General features: G+C 43.6%; 1 protein-coding gene across 4 annotated transcripts in view; it reads right to left on the reverse strand.

The window, feature by feature from the left end:
- bcas3 (BCAS3 microtubule associated cell migration factor) overlaps positions 1-19,205 on the reverse strand; it is a 304,020-nt gene that overhangs the window by 276,274 nt on the left and 8,541 nt on the right. For all 4 annotated transcript variants that reach the window (XM_034528788.1, XM_034528786.1, XM_034528787.1 and 1 more), the window contains exons 6-7: positions 17,542-17,623; positions 14,376-14,448 (exon numbers count right to left, since the gene is read on the reverse strand). In XM_034528788.1, coding sequence (XP_034384679.1) covers positions 14,376-14,448; positions 17,542-17,623 — 155 coding nt within the window. The remainder of the gene's footprint in view (positions 1-14,375; positions 14,449-17,541; positions 17,624-19,205) is intronic.

Genomic DNA, 19,205 nt, shown 5'->3' on the forward strand with positions numbered 1-19,205 from the left:
GTACTAACACAGCAAAGCGGGACGCTAAATGTCCTCTCAGTGACATTGAGAACTTGTGAAAGTCAGGGCATCAACAAAGTCATAAGAATACATCCTCAGAGAACCACGAGTGTCTGACAAACATTCATTGTCAAGTCAATGAGCAGACGTGGAGCCCTTCTATTAATAAAGAAAGAACGTTGACCTTCAAATTAGGCATTTCTAATCCCAAAACACTGTAAATCAATCAGTAGGCACACCTGCTGAGTCGGTCTCCTTTTGGATTGGCCCTCCAGTAAACCCTGGCTGTGTGGCTCATTTGTCTGCACTGGACCAGATTTGGACGACTTCCTAACAACACAATGTTTAATGTGACTTTTACAACCATATCTAAGTCTTAATTTTAGTTATGCAGCTGTTTACAATGGTCATTAAGTACCATTATGGGTGGCGCATGCCTTATTATTGTGCAATCATCATCATTCTATTCTGTGTACTTTCTCCTGTATGAAACACGTTGACATCTGTTATTTTCAATGCTGCACTTATTCCATGAGTACTTTCCCTCTGATGAACGTGAACTAAAGCAGGGGATCAAAACCACACAAGTCCATGTGGCTGAGGAAAGCATAGCAGGAAGCCCGACGAGGAATTAAAAAGCAGGCAAATAAAGGCATTTACAACTAAGGGACGTCATCACATTTCAGGTTTTACAAGCTCCCCAAATACGAACGACAATTACATGCTGTGGAAATGCTAAACAAATACGATGATGGGTTGGAAAGTCAAGGCTGACTGCTGAAAAAACACTGATGCTCCAACTGGAGGCGGTAGATTGAAAATACTTCTGAGGATTGGCTTTTCACTGGGGTCCAGGGGATAGGAGCTTGAATACGGAAAATAAAATGTGATTAACTTTACAGTGTTTAAAATCTAATAGTTCACTCGACAAGTACTCATCATGATTGTATTCTTCCCAGAGCAGAGGAGCCCCTGAAAGCAACACAAACTCTCCTTTGCAACAACAAAGGCAGACATTGGTACGACATCCAAAGTTGGGTTTTTGACCACAGAAACTGAAAGTCATCACGTAAATCTTATAGTCAGCCTCATAATCTCTCAGGATCTCTTGTAACTGTTCTGGAGCTTTGTATCATATCACATTAACATCATCAGAAGATGGCGTCTGCCCAGTTGCCATAGCGTCATACACTATGTCCAGGTTTGCATGTTTGTACGTTAGGGGCCTCTTGTCCATGCATGGATAATCAAATACGCATCTACAGTTCTATGACAACTGGAACAGAAAAGCTGTGTCGGAACATTATTTTCGTACTCCCTTTTGCTATTTGTTTTGTTCTCCCCCTCCTCTCACTCTCATTCAAACCCAGCCCCCCCACACACAACAAACGCTGACCACATCAGAGCCGGATAGGGGCCAGAAGGGAGCCACAGTGATTCCGGCAAGCTGCAGGCATTAGTAGGAAAGTAATTAGGGTAAAAAGTTCAACCACAGCGCCATGTCTGCAGAGCTGCCAGAAATACATTTCCTTCAGCGTTTCAGACTGTGACATTCAAACGGCCAGTGTTTTGGAAGCACGGTGACCTGTGTGCTTTAGTGTCTGTTTAAGTATTACAGCATCACATTCGAGCAACAAGCAAACAATATAGTAAACTAAACGATTCAATATGACTGTAAAATAGGTCAAACAAGAGTCAAATGAATATCAACTTTAACGTCACTGTAGGAACTACCAAGAATTTCATTGCACTCACGGGAATTAATGCATCGGCAATATAGTCTATAATCCATCTTATTCCATCTTCTTTAGTCAGCAGGGAAGTGGATATTCATATTCATTACCCAAACCATAGCTTGCATTAGATCACATTTACATTATTTTGCCGTGTGCCAGTTTTCTGTCCGCGTTAAGTGGAAGCACTTGACACAAGAAACATCTGGTCATGCAGGAGTTCCTTCTTCTGCTTGACATCTCAAAGCTGGATCTAGAAATCTGATTGATTTGCTTGTACATAAGGAGGCATGCTAGAGGACAGCTGGAAGCCAGGCTACATGCATGTGTTACAATCAAATGACTTAATGATTATTTCATCAGGTGCTTAGGCTTCCGGCTCTTTCCAGCCACATCATAGAGTCCTGACTCAGGGAATGGGGAGGACAAAGGTCAAAACTAAGCCCACGGATCAAACGTCTCAGAACCACTCCTTTGAATCGTGCTTAAAGTTAAACAGAGGCCTGTAAACACCCCTAGCGTAGAGAGGACTTTCAGCAGGGGAGGGATGACTCATTGGAATGACTTTGATGTCCAATATGACACTCACGCAAAAGGCAGAAATTATGAAGACATGTTGCAGTTTACAGTTTAGATGTGCAACTTTATCTAGATAGTCAAATGATATCGGGACTAAGCTATCTTGGTTACACGCAAACAAATAGCAACTATCCTATAATGATATTCACCAATAAGACTTTTACTTTAGGCACAAAAATAAATCTGTGGTTTTGTAAGAGCGATCAAAGTTTGATTAATTGCTGCCAATATGGTTGGCTGAGAGAGAATTAAATGATCACATGATCACCTTACCTGTGTCAGGTAAGGTGGCAGGAAGAGAGCCTGTTCTTTGTTTTGAACGTTGATCCGTCAAAACAAGACAAACACGAGGACACAGCCATGCAGCAGCTCTGTGAGCCTTTATGTGGGCCTTGTGATAATGGCAATATATATCATGACCATGTTTAGCATAGTAGTTTGTTAGGTTAGCATGCTAGTAAAGGTCAGGCTGATGTCGTTAGTATTTGGTCATAAACCAAAGTTTTGGACAGATGATGGCGCCGAAGTGTATACAATTTGAGGGAGACATGAATGTCTGTAACAAAGTTCATTGCAATACGTGCAATATTTGTTGAGGATTTTCCTTTAAAGATCAACCTTATGGTAGTAATCAAGGAAAACTCAGAGTATTATGCATTATGATGTGAGAACATTATCTCTTTACAAAATTGGGAGCCGATCCATCAGATATTTCACAGAAATGTCAACCTGCTGGTGACGCTTGAATGGACAGTCACAACTGCTCTCAAGTCACATCTGTAATTGCATTGCAATCCTTCCAATAGTTGCTGGTGGTGCAAGAGAAAAGGTCGTGGGATCACCGGTCACTAGGCCAAAGTGATGGACCGATAGTAAGCTACATGCCACTGATAACCTCTTCGCCTAAAGGCCGTCTCCTGGCAGCTCCAAACAGTTAGGTCACCTCTGGAGCGTTCCTGAATATTGGCAGTGAATATTACTCCAGCACCTCAAAGTTGGATCAAAAATGCATCCGATGGTTTTCGGCCAGTTAAGACAGATTTCTACTCTGGGACGTTAGAAAAATATTGGCCCCGCTAAGACCCACTAGCATTACTTCACCAAGCCAATGGCTCCTTTATCGTTCATACAACATCTGAAGAAAATTACATTAGTACTGCCATGTACTTTGTTAAATGTAAAAGGAAAGTTGAAAGTCTCGTAAAATAAAATATTAATTGCTTTGACCACAGGGGCCTGGTATAGGGAATGGGCTTGTGGTAAAGGTTTGAAAAGTCATTACTAATCATTCAGCTTGTCGGGTGTGTTTATATGCACTGCTTCCAGTCCTACGGAGTTTAATCTGACTTCCTATTTGAAGGGGGAAAACTGGCGAGGCAGAACACATTTTCGACAGACATTAAACAGACTTGCAAGTCAAAATAAACGCTCCTGAGTGAAGCCTGAGCCCGAAGCTCTGCCTATGCCCTGAACAAGTGTGTATGTATGTGTGCGTGGAAGACCAGATTACAGTCACTCTCATTTCCACACAGGGGCATGGACAAAAGGGTCCGGAAACCATTTCACCAAGAACATTATTTCAGTGGAGATCATGATATTCCTGCCCACACTTTTATAAAGACCAACTCTGGAGACTAGGGTGAAAAGATCCTTCTGTTCTGGTCTGACATCCTTTGTGAACCTCGAGGTTATCTTGGAGACAAACTGTAGCTGTGGACATAATTCTCAGCTCTAACATACACAACTGTCAAACATTGATCCGTTTCGTTTGCCCATCTCACTCTGTCACGCTGTCAGAAGGAGCATGGAGCCCACACTGTCACTAATAATACTCCCACAAACAATATCACATTTTTGGTAAAAAGAAAAGCGGGAGAAGCAGACCGAAAGGTCTATAATATATATGCAGGATGTTGAACAGATTTAGCAGCAAAGACGGGGGAAAAGAAAAGAAGATACCTAAAGCCTAGAGATCACCTGGCGCTCGAGACCGTAAACTATGGAATACATTTTGGTGCAGGTCAACCTTTCTTTTTTGTATGTTGATGTCTTTTTAAAGTCACATACACCAACCAGTGCTGCAATACAGAACAAAAGTATTTCAAGCCAAGTAATCAATACGGCTTACAAACAAACCACGATGACAGTAAAAGTACAAATGAAATATATACACAGAGTCACTTCCCTAAGTCACTAATGGTAGCATCCAGCTTACACACTGAGTAGGTTTGGATTGCAAGAGAGTGAGTGTGTGTGTGTGTGTGTGTGTGTGTGTGTGGTTGTAATGCGACAGTGAAGAACACCATAACCTCATGGTGGATAAAAAGCATCACTTCTCCAAATCCCCTTAATCTGGTGGATCGCTTTATACAAATGCTTGATGATTTCCATTTAATACACTTTAGAAGACGGATGCATCCTGTCCACAGAGCAAAACCTGTCATGAAAATGCACTGGAACACAAGGGCTTAGTGCCACAATGGGCTTTTACCATCAAAAGTGTTTGTGTGCGCTTGCTACCATGTAATTAATAGTCTGCATCCAGGACTTTAAGCAGATTTAGGAGTGTTCAGGAGTATAAAATATGTTTGTCGTTCATATTACTTTGATTTTGCTGGGCATTTACTGTCATTGTCAGACGCAGGAGGTGGCAGATGGCACCCAAAAGGACGATGAACAGAGGTAGTGTAACAATGTCTTTGCTTGAAGCACTGCACTAGAAAGTAAACATGATGCCATTATTAAAGCCCAGATACACATTATCCATGCCAGCGTATAACTTGAATTCACATGCTCGAGCACAACCTGAAATCACAGCACATCAGCTTGAATGGACATTGTTTGTACTTTTAAAGATAGACAATGGGGAGACGGGGTGCTTTTTATGGTTTCACTACCAGTATCATACATCATTTTCCAATAACTACTGTATCTATGCAACAGGGGAAGTTTTTGGGCTGGTTCTACAATGCCCCTGCAAAGACGCAGACACTCAATTCACTCCGTCTCCGGCCTTTAGCCAGTTTATAAATGACCCGCTTAATAAGCCGTTGACCTCAGGTGCTTTTAATGTGGCCAGAATCAGCGATTGGTCCACCTGATCTTTCCTTATCAAATCGAAAATCAAAACCCAACCGATTTTAATGTGTGACTGTTTGTTTTTGTTTTCTTATCAGGGTCCGAGCGACTCAGAAAGTCCCTATTTATTTGTTTTACCTGTATTTTAGCTATTCTTATTTATTTATTTTTAGCTTTTAGGATGTTTTAATCATATGAAGTGTCTTTAAATATTATGAAAAGCGCTATATAAATTAAATGCATTATTATTATTATTATTATCTGTTTGTGAGCGACCCCACGGACACTAGCAGAGAGTAGAGATTGGTCAGATGCTGATCAGACAGATATGGAGTTTACCAGGGACTTAATCAATCATTTAATAATTGGTGTGCTTCGGTCTCATTCAGGCCTGTGAACATATGGAATCTTGAAAAGATTGCAGCCTGGAGCAGATTTCTCAGCTTGTGTGTCTTACGGCCATGTGTCCTCTGGTGAGGAGTGCTGTAAAGGGACCGGTAACAATACGTGGGGATTTGTTCATTGTGAGTTCTGTGGAGCCTTTTTCTGCCTGAAGGATTGTGTTGGTGCTACACCACGTTCAAAGTCCAGAAGTGTTTATTTACTTAGAGTAATGTGTCAAATCCCATCTGTTTGCTCAAGTTTTGAAGAAGCTCAAGGTGAAATCAGGCTTCTGCGTGCCATGCTCATAGCCAAGGGGTATTGGAAAGGTTTCATCAAACCCTTGAGAAGAATGCAAGGTAATGGAAAGGAATACAAGAAATGCTCAATAACATTGCTGAAGCTTCTTCCAGCTGGGCCTCCCCCTGCATGGTTCTGTACCGATTATCGTAAGGTAAATGGGGTAACTGAACCAGGTCTTGATCCAATGAGACACACAGAGAGGAGATTGTGTGGATCAGGTGGGCTCAGCTCATTTTGTCAGTAAATCTGATTAGCTCAAATGATATTGGCAATTTCCACTGTCTCCAGAAGCTAAAGAGATTTGAGCCTTTATAATTCCTTTTGGTCTATTCTCTGATTCAGTGATGAGTTTTGGGCTGTGGGATGCAGCAGTGCATTCAACGTCTAATGAATATGGTTGTGTTCGGGCTGAGTGGTTGTGCTGTGTACCTTGATGACGTGGGGATCTACAGCGTGAGTGGGAACATGTTTTCAGCACATCAGGAAGCTGATTGACACCTGAAAGTCAACTTGGCCAAGTGTGAGTCACACAGGTAACTGTCACCTTCCTTGGGCAGGGAGTGGGCCGCGGGCAGGTACATGGTGGGGCGGCTGTGGTTAAGAAGTACCCAGTGCCGACCAAGAAGGAGCTTGTGTGCTTTTTGGGTTTGGTGAGCTACCATCACAGTTTTTGCAGGAACTTTTCAACTGTGGTAGCTCCTCTGACAGATCTGTTGAAGGCTGGAGCAAAGCACATCAGATTTATGCCAGCCAGCTTTTTAAAACATTGAAGCCGTCTTGTGTTCAACTTTGTTTCTTAACTCTTATTAGTTGAATTGCTCTGAGAAAAGACACTCCTGCCCTTGTGAGGGCAGAAGTTCACATGATTCCAGTTATCTCGTGGTCTACACGGGGGCATAATGCACTAACTTTTCTTCATAACAGACATGTGTTTTTACATTTTACAAATGGTACCGTTTAGGCATTCACCACGTTAAAGACTCAGAAAATATTGTGGCCGATTCTTTGTCAAGAGCTCCTTGTTCTTGAGATGCTCTCTGTTTCTGTGTAGAGAGAACTCCTCCACCTTGAAAGAAGGTGTCCTTGGTTCCCTTTGTTGTTGTGTTGTAGATGCTGAATGGAGGATCATACAGGTGCAACCCACCTGGAATTTACACGCCAGTGTGTATCTAGATTCCACTGAAACACGGCCATTCATTCGTTTGCAATGTGACACCATGAAATGGTGCTTCCTTCACAATTAACACAGAAAGTACACTGACGCTCTGAAGAATCATGTTTCTTCGTTTAGGTTTTCACTGTGTTTCTCAGGCGTACAGTAGTTGCTGGAACGTCACTAATGTTTCCCTCTCTGTAGATGTAGAAGTTAGTATTTACTGAATTTTGAAAGCACAAACCCTGATTTTCAGATTTATCTCCTTTCAACCAAGTACCGATCAAACGCCATGGATTGGCCTGGGCCCCCTCACAGAGGGAGGGGAAAATTCTATGCGGTTGCATCTGTAAGCAGCCTGGCCTAACCTCGGCCTGGCTGGCCTACACCTCGGCCTGGCTGGCCTACACCTCGGCCTGGCTGGCCTACACCTCGGCCTGGCTGGCCTACACCTCGGCCTGGCTGGCCTACACCTCGGCCTGGCCTACACCTCAGCCTGGCCTACACCTCGGCCTGGCTGGCCTACACCTCGGCCTGGCCTACACCTCGGCCTGGCTGGCCTACACCTCGGCCTGGCTGGCCTAACCTCGGCCTGGCCTACACCTCGGCCTGGCTGGCCTAACCTCGGCCTGGCCTACACCTCGGCCTGGCTGGCCTACACCTCGGCCTGGCTGGCCTACACCTCGGCCTGGCCTACACCTCGGCCTGGCCTACACCTCGGCCCGCCTGGCTGGCCTAACCTCAGCCTGGCCTACACCTCGGCCTGGCTGGCCTAACCTCGGCCTGGCCTACACCTCGGCCTGGCTGGCCTAACCTCGGCCTGGCTGGCCTACACCTCGGCCTGGCTGGCCTACACCTCGGCCTGGCCTACACCTCGGCCTGGCCTACACCTCGGCCCGCCTGGCTGGCCTAACCTCGGCCTGGCCTACACCTCGGCCTGGCTGGCCTAACCTCGGCCTGGCCTACACCTCGGCCTGGCTGGCCTACACCTCGGCCTGGCTGGCCTACACCTCGGCCTGGCCTACACCTCGGCCTGGCCTACACCTCGGCCCGCCTGGCTGGCCTAACCTCAGCCTGGCCTACACCTCGGCCTGGCTGGCCTACACCTCGGCCTGGCTGGCCTACACCTCGGCCCGGCCTACACCTCCCACATCTTGCAAACTCCCGCTTTGGCTTGCAATCTCCCGCCGGCAGGCATGACGAAGGCTCGTGGTTTCCTTTGGTTCACGTCATATTGGTTGTTTTACGTTTAGCTCCAAATACATTACTTTTCTTAGCAGCCCGCTCGTCTGGTTTCCCTTTTTTGTTTCAGCTCTTGAGCCGGGCTGTCACATAAATATGGTTGTGGCAGGTCTTGAAAATTGTGCAGGATGATGTAGTAATTGTCAGCAACACATGATACACACATATCACTTACTGTCAAACTGGGTACATTTGCCAGATTGACAGTGGCATACCTCAGCCGGGATATAGGACAGTGGCAGGTGCGCTCAGTGTCGGTTACTTCTGCAACATTAAATCTTGGTCCGGGAATACATGTCCCAATATCCCAAAAAAGCATAGCACTTGGACTTGGTAAATGGGTCCTACGGGACCCTTGAGGTGTTGCCCAAGAACACATTGACATGGACTAGCGGAGCCGAGGATCGAACCTCCGATTAAAGGATGAACCGCTCCGTCACTGAGCCACAGTCGACCCAAGATAAATAAATAATTTAAGTATATTGTATATCTATATTCTTCAACTGAAAAATTCATGTCAACATTAATACAAAACTGTATCAATCTTGTAACACGTAGAAATTAGGTGGATTATCCTCTGAATAAAACACTTCCAGTCTGACCATGCCATGGTTGTTTATGGCCGTGGCCGGACACAACGTCCTGCAGACAAGACACCGTTACATTGTTGCTACTGTGGAAATTCACCTTTGATCCAAATAGAACAACAATGGGATCTGTATTTAAATCAAATTGCACTTGACGGCACCAGTCATGACCACCAGGGACCACAAGTGTTGGCTAATCCACAACACAGACGTCAGGCTTCATACTTCCTTCAGGATATACACTCTGAATGCTATGGATTCCACAGTTTCAATGATCATGAACATCATACCAAATGGAAGTAAACTTTTGAATGTACAATTAGCCTTTGGGAACGGCAGAGGGAAACCCCTTTAAAAAAAAGTACGAGACAGGGGAGGTGACATGGAGCACATACAAAATCTGCTCAGAATATCAATCTGTATGAGCAAAACCCCTGATGTATGCAAGGTGACAGAGGACTCTATTGGTGAAAAGAAAAAAGGACCACATCCTCTCAGCATCTGGAGATGTTGTGAGGGGGTAACTGGTAGGTTGGAAATGTCACTGACGGTTCCCAAAATCTAAAGAACAAAAGCCCGATTATTCATCAGTGAACTTCTGCCCATTTGTGTGCTCTCAAACACCCACAAACAGTTAAGTCTCCTCTGTCTTGGAGAGGACGCAGCCTTAAGTCTCCCAGAATTGTAATACCTGTGGATGCAATTAAAATGAATGAAAATAATAACAACAGCAAGTAGGGAAAGGAAAAACACAAATCCTTTCCAGAAATGTGAGCAGACATACCAAAGTCTGCAATGGCACCAGCATTCTTTACTAATTCCGAAAGCCCACTGGCACTAGTGCAAAGACTGAAAGGGACGCATATGTAGCTTTAATGTAGCTTTACTGTCAAGAAAATCACTGGATCCATACATTATTTGGACTTAACGCATAATCCTTTCCATTGATAAAATTATGTTGAGTGTGCCTGACTGGAAATCCACAAGTACAGGGCTTCAGCACACATGCTTTTTCCCTTCTCTGGTTTTCCTTTAATTTGCAAATCTTGTAATCTAAGCCTAGAGCTGACTGAACCAACTTCTAAACCAGCACCGCTGTAGCGGCCAAGGCTTCAATCTGTTTTTCATTTAAGTGTCAAGACGGCATCCTTTTTGGTGGTGTACAAAAGCTGTTATTTCAAAATGATTATATGCTAAAAATTGTGTGAGGACCTTAGTAAGTTTATGAACAGGCCCAATGGAAAGTACTGCGCCGCACCCGGAAGCCTTTTTCCTTCTCGTCTTTGACCAAAGTGTTATTTAGCAAGAACTAGGCTGTGCCATTCAGCCAGAGGTCAGGGCTGCTTTTCAACGCAGTGCATGTTTTCAGCATTAGTGTCGAGCGACGCCGGGATGATTCGCCAAACCGTCAAAACGCTGCCTTTGGTGTCAGTGAGGACATAGCAAAAGCAGGAGCAACAGGGAGACCGGGGCGGCAGTCCCTGGAAAACATCAAGAGCTTGGTCTCCATCAGGGCCCGGCTGAAGACAGACTTCCTTATTTCATTTCCCAAGGAGGATGTATCAAGTTAAATGTTGTGTTGCTCTGGGAGAGGAGCACGAGTAAATGGGGGAGGGGGAGAAGAGGAGTGCATGGACTGCGTATGGAGAGGAGAGTACAAGATGCCTCACTTTTTTACATTCACTTTCTTTGGCTTCCCGACATGACATCCCCAGTCCCAACAGATGTGTCGACCCAGGGATCTACACATCTGTTTAACCTCCTCCCTGTCTGCCTGTGGGGTGTCCAGGTACTGCTCGCATGCAAACCATAGCGCCACTAGAAAGCCATGAATCACAGTCACTAAGCCCACATCCACTGGCCCAGCTCCAGTTGGGTGCATGTGAAGGGTTCATAAGAAGAAGTTGGGTGTCCTTTGATGCCTCTTATTATTAACAGAAAATGGCTTTCAGATGTAGGATTTGTACTTGTATAACATTACAAAGAGAACAACACGTTCCCCTCCCTTTAGCACGGTTTAAAGACTAAATATCATGATGATGGGTCATTCCAACAGCACATTAAGTTTGCTTTAGTTTCTGTGCTTTTGTCGGGGTACTTTGCAGCATAGCTCCTCTGAAACTAATCAATGGCCCCTTCATCAGGCTCCCATACGATGTAATGCCATCCAACAGAGCCAAGAGAATACATTTGTCAAAGAGGTGTTAAATCATTGATATATTTATTACTGGGGTTGTACTTGGTGATTGTGTGCTGGTTTTCATTATACTGAAATGTGGCAGTGTTCCTTTCAAAAAAATATTGTTGTATGGAGTTGAACACAATATTAAATCTTGGCCGTGGAATATTAAAAAACATTTCTTATATGACGTCCATCACACTGTAGGGCAGTCATGGGCAACATACATGGCATGACTTTATCCAAATAAATACATCTAATTAAAGCTGCACTACGGACAATGGGTCAAATGACTTTGTGCAATGTGAAACAGATTGACTGAAGTTCCCCTCAGCTCTTCAGGGGGTTGTAACTTTAAACTCATTGCTTTGGTCTCACAGCCAGTAGTCTAAACTATTTTGGGGCAGTCTGAAGCCTTTTTCACACAGTTACCGGTAAATCACTGGGATAACCTTCCGGGACCTGCGAGTGATTTCCACTATTTACACATTCAGGAACATTTTCGTCCCGTACCTTTTCAAATATGCTGAATAGATGTGACAAGGAACAGTCCAGCAGACGGCAGTATTGCTACACTTACAGATGTCAACCGCCATAAAACTCAACAGAAGAAGTTTCGGGGCAGTAAACGGCTCATTATTTTCAGGCAAATCAGGCGGGCGAGGAGCTGTTGTTGTCTGGTGCTGATATTCTTTTTATGTATCTAAAACTAAGAAAAGAGATCACATGACTCCTGTATTAGCTGCTCTGCACTGGCTCCCTGTAAAATCAAGAATCACATTTAAAATTCTTCTCCTCACCTACAAAGCCTTGATTGGTGATGCACCATCATATCTTAAGGAGCTTGTAGTACCATATTGCCCCACTAGAGAGCTGCGCTCACTAAATGCGGGGCTACTTGTGGTTCCTAGAGTCCTAAAAAGTAGGATGGGAGCCAGAGCCTTCAGTCCTGGGTCCTTGACCCTGCTTCCTGCATCCAGCCCCCTGAAAGGTTATTTTTGGGGAGCTTTTCCAGATCCGATGTGAGGTCAAAGGTCAGGGATGTCTATGTGTACAGATTGTAAAAACCTCTGAAGATAATATGTAATTGGTGATTTTGGGCTATACTAAATAAACTGAATTGAATGCATCTAATATTGAGGTTTACGAGAAAGGTCACATCACCCAGTAAAGCATTGCTGTGAATACAAAACCAGAGATAAATACGTCATCGGTGGAGTCGTGTAATTGGTTTGTTCGCTCCAAATGAAAGTGTCTTTGGATGGTCGTAACCCTTTACGTGCTTGTCTCTGCACTGTTACTGCTTTTGATTCATTTCCAGGCCTCTTCCCTGACATGTTACTCGGGCTGTGTTCCAAGTCACATATGTTTTCTTTTTACTTTCAGTATGTACCGTTGCTAACCCTAGAAAGTACGTACTGCTGCATGCAGTATGCATTCAATTGGGGAATACTACTTTGTCATGACACTGAACGTTGACCCTCTTGCTCATATATCCTCATATATATCCATATAGAACTGTGGGTGAGAATAGCCAGCAAGGACTCATACTGCATAATGGGACAGCATGCAGTAGGATCTCCTGGTATTTTGACATACTTTGTATTGGGACATAGTAAATCTTTTTTGGGGTTACCAAATAGTACAGTAGTATGCACCCTAGGTTTTTGAGGTGGGAAATTGGTAGAACAGATATTCCTACTCGCATTCACACATGACCCGATGCAGGAAATGTGGCCTCGGCTATATTCAGGACCAAACCCCCCCTGATGAACCCACTGTGTGCCAGCAGTCCAAGTTAGAGACGAGCTGGTGAACATAGTGGAGCATTTAGCAGCTAAAATGCCAGATATCTTTCACGAGGATTGGTGGAAACCGACATAGTAAATATAGAGGGATTATTGGACTTCCCTTTTTCAAGTGGACACAAAAATGACTCCAAATGTCTGCCAGATGTGTGAAAAGGAAACTCTTTGCCAACACATTCACCATACTTTATGAAGTGACAACATGACAATGCCGTTTCAGAGCTTTTTTCACTGCTTTCCAAAATATAACAAATGTAAGCTTTTTAAGCTTTTAGCGATGGCCTCTTTGGAATTAGGAGCAATGTCATTTATTACTAGAGATGTCCGAGGCCGATCCGAAGGATTGGTATCTCGGCATATTTTAAGAGGTGTTTCTTCTTGTTGCTTTCCCCGTTTCACAAACGTCACTAGCGTCACTCAGCTGTAACGTGGCAATCCACAATTACATTTTGCTGTTCTCTGCAAGCAGATGTTTGTACTCAGCTAAAAATTGTGTGTGAGGAGAAAACAACTTCTGTGGTTCCAGCAACTCCAAAGGAGTGATACATCTTCTCTCTAGCTGATCACGAAACATCATAAAGAGGAGGAGGCCGGCTACCGCTCAATTAAGTCATGGCATGTTTGCCGTCTCGGCTCCACGGTGGTGGAGCGAGCTTCCCACGGCATCAGGACAGCACAAACTTCACACATCTTCTTTTGCAGTCCGACAACTCAACTTGCAGGGTTGACTATAGTCGTTTTTAAAAAAAATTAGATTTTTGATAAATAAATCATCAATAATGTGGATATAATGATATGATTATAATGATACAATATACATATGAGAACAGCTACAACAGTCCGGTATGTTCAGATCATCACTGTTTAACGCCTTTCTAGTCGCCCGACCAGTCAAAGCGCTGTACAGTACGTGTCATCATTCACACACACATTCATATACAGAGGCTGCCATGCAAGGTGCCACCCTGACCATCAAGATCTAATCCAGTTGCTCATTCAAACACACTCACACAGCAAAGCGAGCGCAATCTGTTGTCGAATATATGAGCTGGAGGATCTCTAAGGCGCCCAATACTGACAGTGTATCATATAGTAGCCCTAGTTCAGACTGAACCTTGATAAGATGCACTTGTATCCATTACATGCAGGATTCTGGGGAGTTTTTGGGGTTGGACTCTGGATCGGATCATCGCTACCTTTTGCAAGAGCTTAACCAGGACAGACTCAAGTGAAGTCAATAAAGGCCTCCTGGTTGATGGTGTGCTAATCTGTCGTATTGGTGCTAAACTCATTTAAGATCCTGTTGGTGTTTATTATGAAGCATGAACTCACCCAGAAGACCCTGTACTCTTGCACACCCCCAACAGAGGCCTCTTGTCAGAAAAACTGTCCGTCTTCAGAGGACCTGAGGAGGAAGAGGAGTTACAGAAGGCGGTATGAGAAACTGAATAATCTGCACACAACAAAGAGGTACATTCTTTCATTGAACATGTGAGGCCTCTCGTGGCCTCTCGCCACCCTCAATTCAACGGGAAGCCTATCACCATGACAGGAAACATGCAGATTACATTACTACTGTTAGAATTCTATAACTCAATTAAGGTTACCAAACATGTTAGATGTTCTTCTTTTTCCAAAATCAAGCATGTAAAGTCATGTAAAGACTTGTTTTCTTCCCTTTTCTGATCCTCCACTATGTGAAAACCTTTTGCAGAAAAGGTTGGGAAAGATATTTAATGAAATGACAAGAGCTGAAATTAGATGGAGAAAGAGGGAGTCAGATTTTCTTTGTATCTCCTTGTTTGTTTTGGGGTTTTAGGGTGGAATTACAGCATGGTAAAAACCCAGCAGGCATATTTAAAAAAATAAATAAAAGAAAACAAAGAGAAAACATGTTCCATTAAGACTTAAGTGGACTGATCCTGTGTTTTCCATGATTGTCTCATTCTTGAAGACGGACGGAGGACCAGGGAACTGAGGGGATGGGGCGCTTAGATCGAAGATGTTACCCTTTAGAGGACTGTAATTTGAGGCTTGACAGTAATCAGCCTGAGTTCCTGTGGTATGGCGTGAGAGCCAATGTGCCTTCCCTACCAGCCTTCAACACTCCAGACATGGGCCTTTCTTCTTGCACACATCGGTCCCACTCAATATAAATATAACTTTCAGAAACTTAGTTAAATGCCACATTTACTCAAATAAACTTCCTTGGAAAAAATGCAACATTTGATGAATAAAAATACTTTGATTTAATAACTACTGGACATAAAGTGAAGTACTGCTGACCTTGCATGTTTCAGAGTGACAGAAGGGAAATTTGCATGTTGAGAGAATACGAGAACATGGGCTTCAACAGCTAACTCGCTTGTTGTTATACTTCATAGAAATACAGCAATCCCAGTTCTATCATGAAGACTGACCCACACCGACCGACGGTCCATATTATCATATATACATAATCACATTTCCTCAATGCTCATTTGTTATCAATCAAGGGAACAGTGTATCCCCATTTTTCCGACACAACGGATGATCGCAGGTTGTAAACTCCGGAGAGGATGTGGTTAAATGCATTTGGAAAACCACTACTCTCTATTCTAGGAAAACAGAACCTTGCCTTATTATAATCAACACCTATTTTCGGGTCTCTCTCAGTCCGCCCACCCACGGCCTCGCATCCCACACAATTGGCCTTTTAATGGCTCGCCACAGTGCAACACTGTTTGCACCCTAGCAGATTGCAATCGCTGTCCTTCCCTCCAGAAGTACAATTCATATTTATTTTCTGCAGAGAGAATTGCTCCCCTCATGTGTCGGAGCTATCTGCTGCTTCTTATTACTGCGGTTTGCTTTCATCCACTTCCAGCGCTCTTCAAATGCTGCCATTGTGTGTTGAAATCTGCCAAAAGACCGGAACACGGACACAGAACAAAAAGGCGATTTTCTCACCAGAAAAAAGAAATGTCACAAACCAGAGAGGCCATAGGGACGCTTCCTCAGCACTGATTGACATGTTAACGTCATGTCTGGGGAGGAGCTAATCAGTTGAACCACTAAAGCCATTGCAGCAGCGCTTTGAGGACCGGAGCACTGGGATTCACACTGCTTTCAACTTTCCATTTGTTTGTCATCACTGGGACTTCTTCACTATATGTGACACAATAAATTAAAGTAATGTGATCATAAAAAGGACATTTTACATTACTTTACAACATGTGGTGTTCATTGTTTCTTTAAAAAACAACTGATGTTTACTGGGACAATATATTTGATAAGCTAGTCAAAATATTATTTTAATCACATAAACCATGTCAATTTTTGCAGTTTAAAATGTAGAAAATTAGGGATGAAAACCGAATTACAGTGACTGATCATATGGGTAATGTTTGTCAAAATCAGGGATGTACCACGTGTGTCTTCTTTTTACATTCAAAGCTTCTATTGAGATTTTTGAAGAAACTTCCAATGGCTATCACTACAAGTTATGATTTCAGTGCCATCAATAACATTGTAATTTGTTCTGTAATAAATGTTGCTGGTGCTGTTGGACTGCCGGTAAATGCAGTGGGCACAAGGGCCACCATTTTCTTTAAACTCTGGTACCATTTGATTGGCTATTTACCAGGATGACTTTACCATTGCTGCAACATGTTGTCTGGCTGAAAGATTGGATCCATGTTTAATGTTTTGGGAATCTGAACAGCACCAGATAGGATGAGGATTTGAAGAAAGGAAATGGAATAAGTTGCAATTAACACATGGTAAAATGGCATCCACAACATATAATATGAAAGAATCTCAAAGAGAAGATGTAGGTTGAGGTGTTGTAGAGACGGCTCACTGAACAGAGAGCACGGACTTCAGAGGCTTTCCACCACTGACAGAGCAGGCTAACACTTCAGCTTGGGGCACGCTTTCATGTTAAAGATAAAGCACCACTTGAAATACCCAAAACATGCTAAATGTCATTTCAAGACCTTTAATGCCAAAATCAGGTTAACTCAAGTCTGCCATCTTGGCTAGGACTCCCTCAGAAAAGAGATTTTAAATCTCTGTAGGACTATCCTGGATGAATAAGAGTCAAGTAAAAGAAACTTCTGAGGATTTACCAAAATGTTTAAAAAGAACATACAGGTACTTCTGCCATGTCAGACGATTAGAAAGATAAAGCTCAAGAAATGTGGTGAGACACGGTGGAAACAGCCCTTTGGTTTTTAGAGAAAGCAAACAAGCTAAAATGAGATAAATGGAGTTTTAGAGGTGCTTTTTGTTATTAAGATTAAAGAAGATACTTTAACCAGTTCACATACGACACCAAAGAAAAACCTGAGCTGTCATGGTGCAGCATTGATAGACTTATGGCGACAACATTACCAATATAAACAATATGCAGACACTGTTCAGAGCCTGGTGCAAAGCTAGAATACGTAGCGTGTGCTTTGATGCGTGAGTTTGTCGTTTCATATTGAGGCAAAGTTAAAGGTCTGAAGATACTCACTGATATGAGGAGCTGGCAGAATGTGGGCAGCTCGCACAGGACCATGGCGCACGGAGAACAGCTCTTGGGCTTCACCTGCCAACTGAAAGAAAGGATCGCAATGAAAGACTTACACCACGTATTCAGGCTTCATGGAATCCAGAGATGGTGTCTGGCCACACGACCTAGTGTGTGTTTGGTCGTGAAGAACACCGTGCCTGTGTAAAATGACCATGAGGGATACCAGCCTATAAAAGCACAAGGACAAACATGTATTTGTTCACACTGTAAGAAAAGTAATCTACTCCAGCTGTGCGGCACAGAGAAAGAGAAAGAGACAGCTAACAAGCTGACCAACATGTCACGGCTGGAGCTAACGGTCAACACCAAGTGGAGAGCAGCCCATTGTGTCTCCGGACTGTGTTTACGAGCTCCCAACATGGCCTTGTTTTGGATTGCATGATCAGAATGATGAAGAGGAAGAGATTCACCTTTATTCCTCCCAGACTAAATGTTAGGTGATGCTGGTCATGTTCAACAGGTCTCGGTGAGATGCTACCTTTCATGTTACTGGTTTGCTCTATTCACCAAAAGGCCTTTTGACCCCTCTGTGAACTTTCAACAACAAGGAACAAGTCGGGAACATTTGGGCATGTCTACTGCAGTGTGGCCATGCTCATTATAGCTTACACAGGGGAATGTATGGGTGTTACCAACCACAGGGGAGTTTACATTCTACAATTGAAAGCTTGCACATGGTGGGTATTGTATGAGGTGATTCCAGTATTCGTAGCCTCAATGTTACGAGGTTCTCTCTATGATATTCAGAGCATGAATGTAGCAGCTACATGCCAAGTAAAGATATAGTGAAGTAAAGTCTACCTGAGCAGTTCTAAAAGCAGTCTAAAATACATCGTTGTTTAATTTTGTGAGCAGAAGATGAACCTTGCCTTCATAAAACGACAAATTCAAACAAACAAGGCTAAGACGCACCGCTTCAATGTGCAATGCTAAACACAGATTGTATTTCCACTTCTTCGTCACTCTGACGTCTGTGAATAACAGATTATTTGGTCGCTACCCAAGAGTATCGAAGCTGTATATCCAGACCGATCAGCATGTACCAATGATTTAAGTCTGGGACCGCCCCGTCCGGGTTAAGCCGCATGTGTTCCGATGTGACGACAGTATATCAGGTCAATGGCCTAGCGTGTGGCACATTGTTCTGAGCGCAGAATGCCCCACTTTTATTATTCTTTTATGCGTTAAATTACAGTGAAACCTGCATTATCACTTTACTAGTGCTTTAATCTGGTTGTTTGACGTCTTTAAACCCATCTGAGGGGATAATCGCTCTTTTGTGCAATTAGTAGCTTTTTCAAAGTGGCGGATTTGGAGCTGTGTTTTTATTCAGAGTGCTTGAGGCGCAGCAGTGGTAGATTAACACTGACACGAGCAGGTTATACGAGCACTGATAGCAGGAATAAAAGGAGGCTGGCAGCAGGGTGGGATTCCTGCACAGGCAAATGGACCTGCGAGGGGGAATAATGGAATTTGCTGGATTAAAACGAGAAGAGGGGAGGGCCGGAGGTTAATGCTCCGGGTTATTGTGCATTACCCCGCCGCTCATCCTCGCCTTACATGGCACTGTGTGACGTCCACTGCCATCAACAACATTCCCACCA

The sequence above is a fragment of the Cyclopterus lumpus genome, chromosome 25, assembly GCF_009769545.1.
Source record: "Cyclopterus lumpus isolate fCycLum1 chromosome 25, fCycLum1.pri, whole genome shotgun sequence".
Classification (NCBI taxonomy): domain Eukaryota; kingdom Metazoa; phylum Chordata; class Actinopteri; order Perciformes; family Cyclopteridae; genus Cyclopterus; species Cyclopterus lumpus.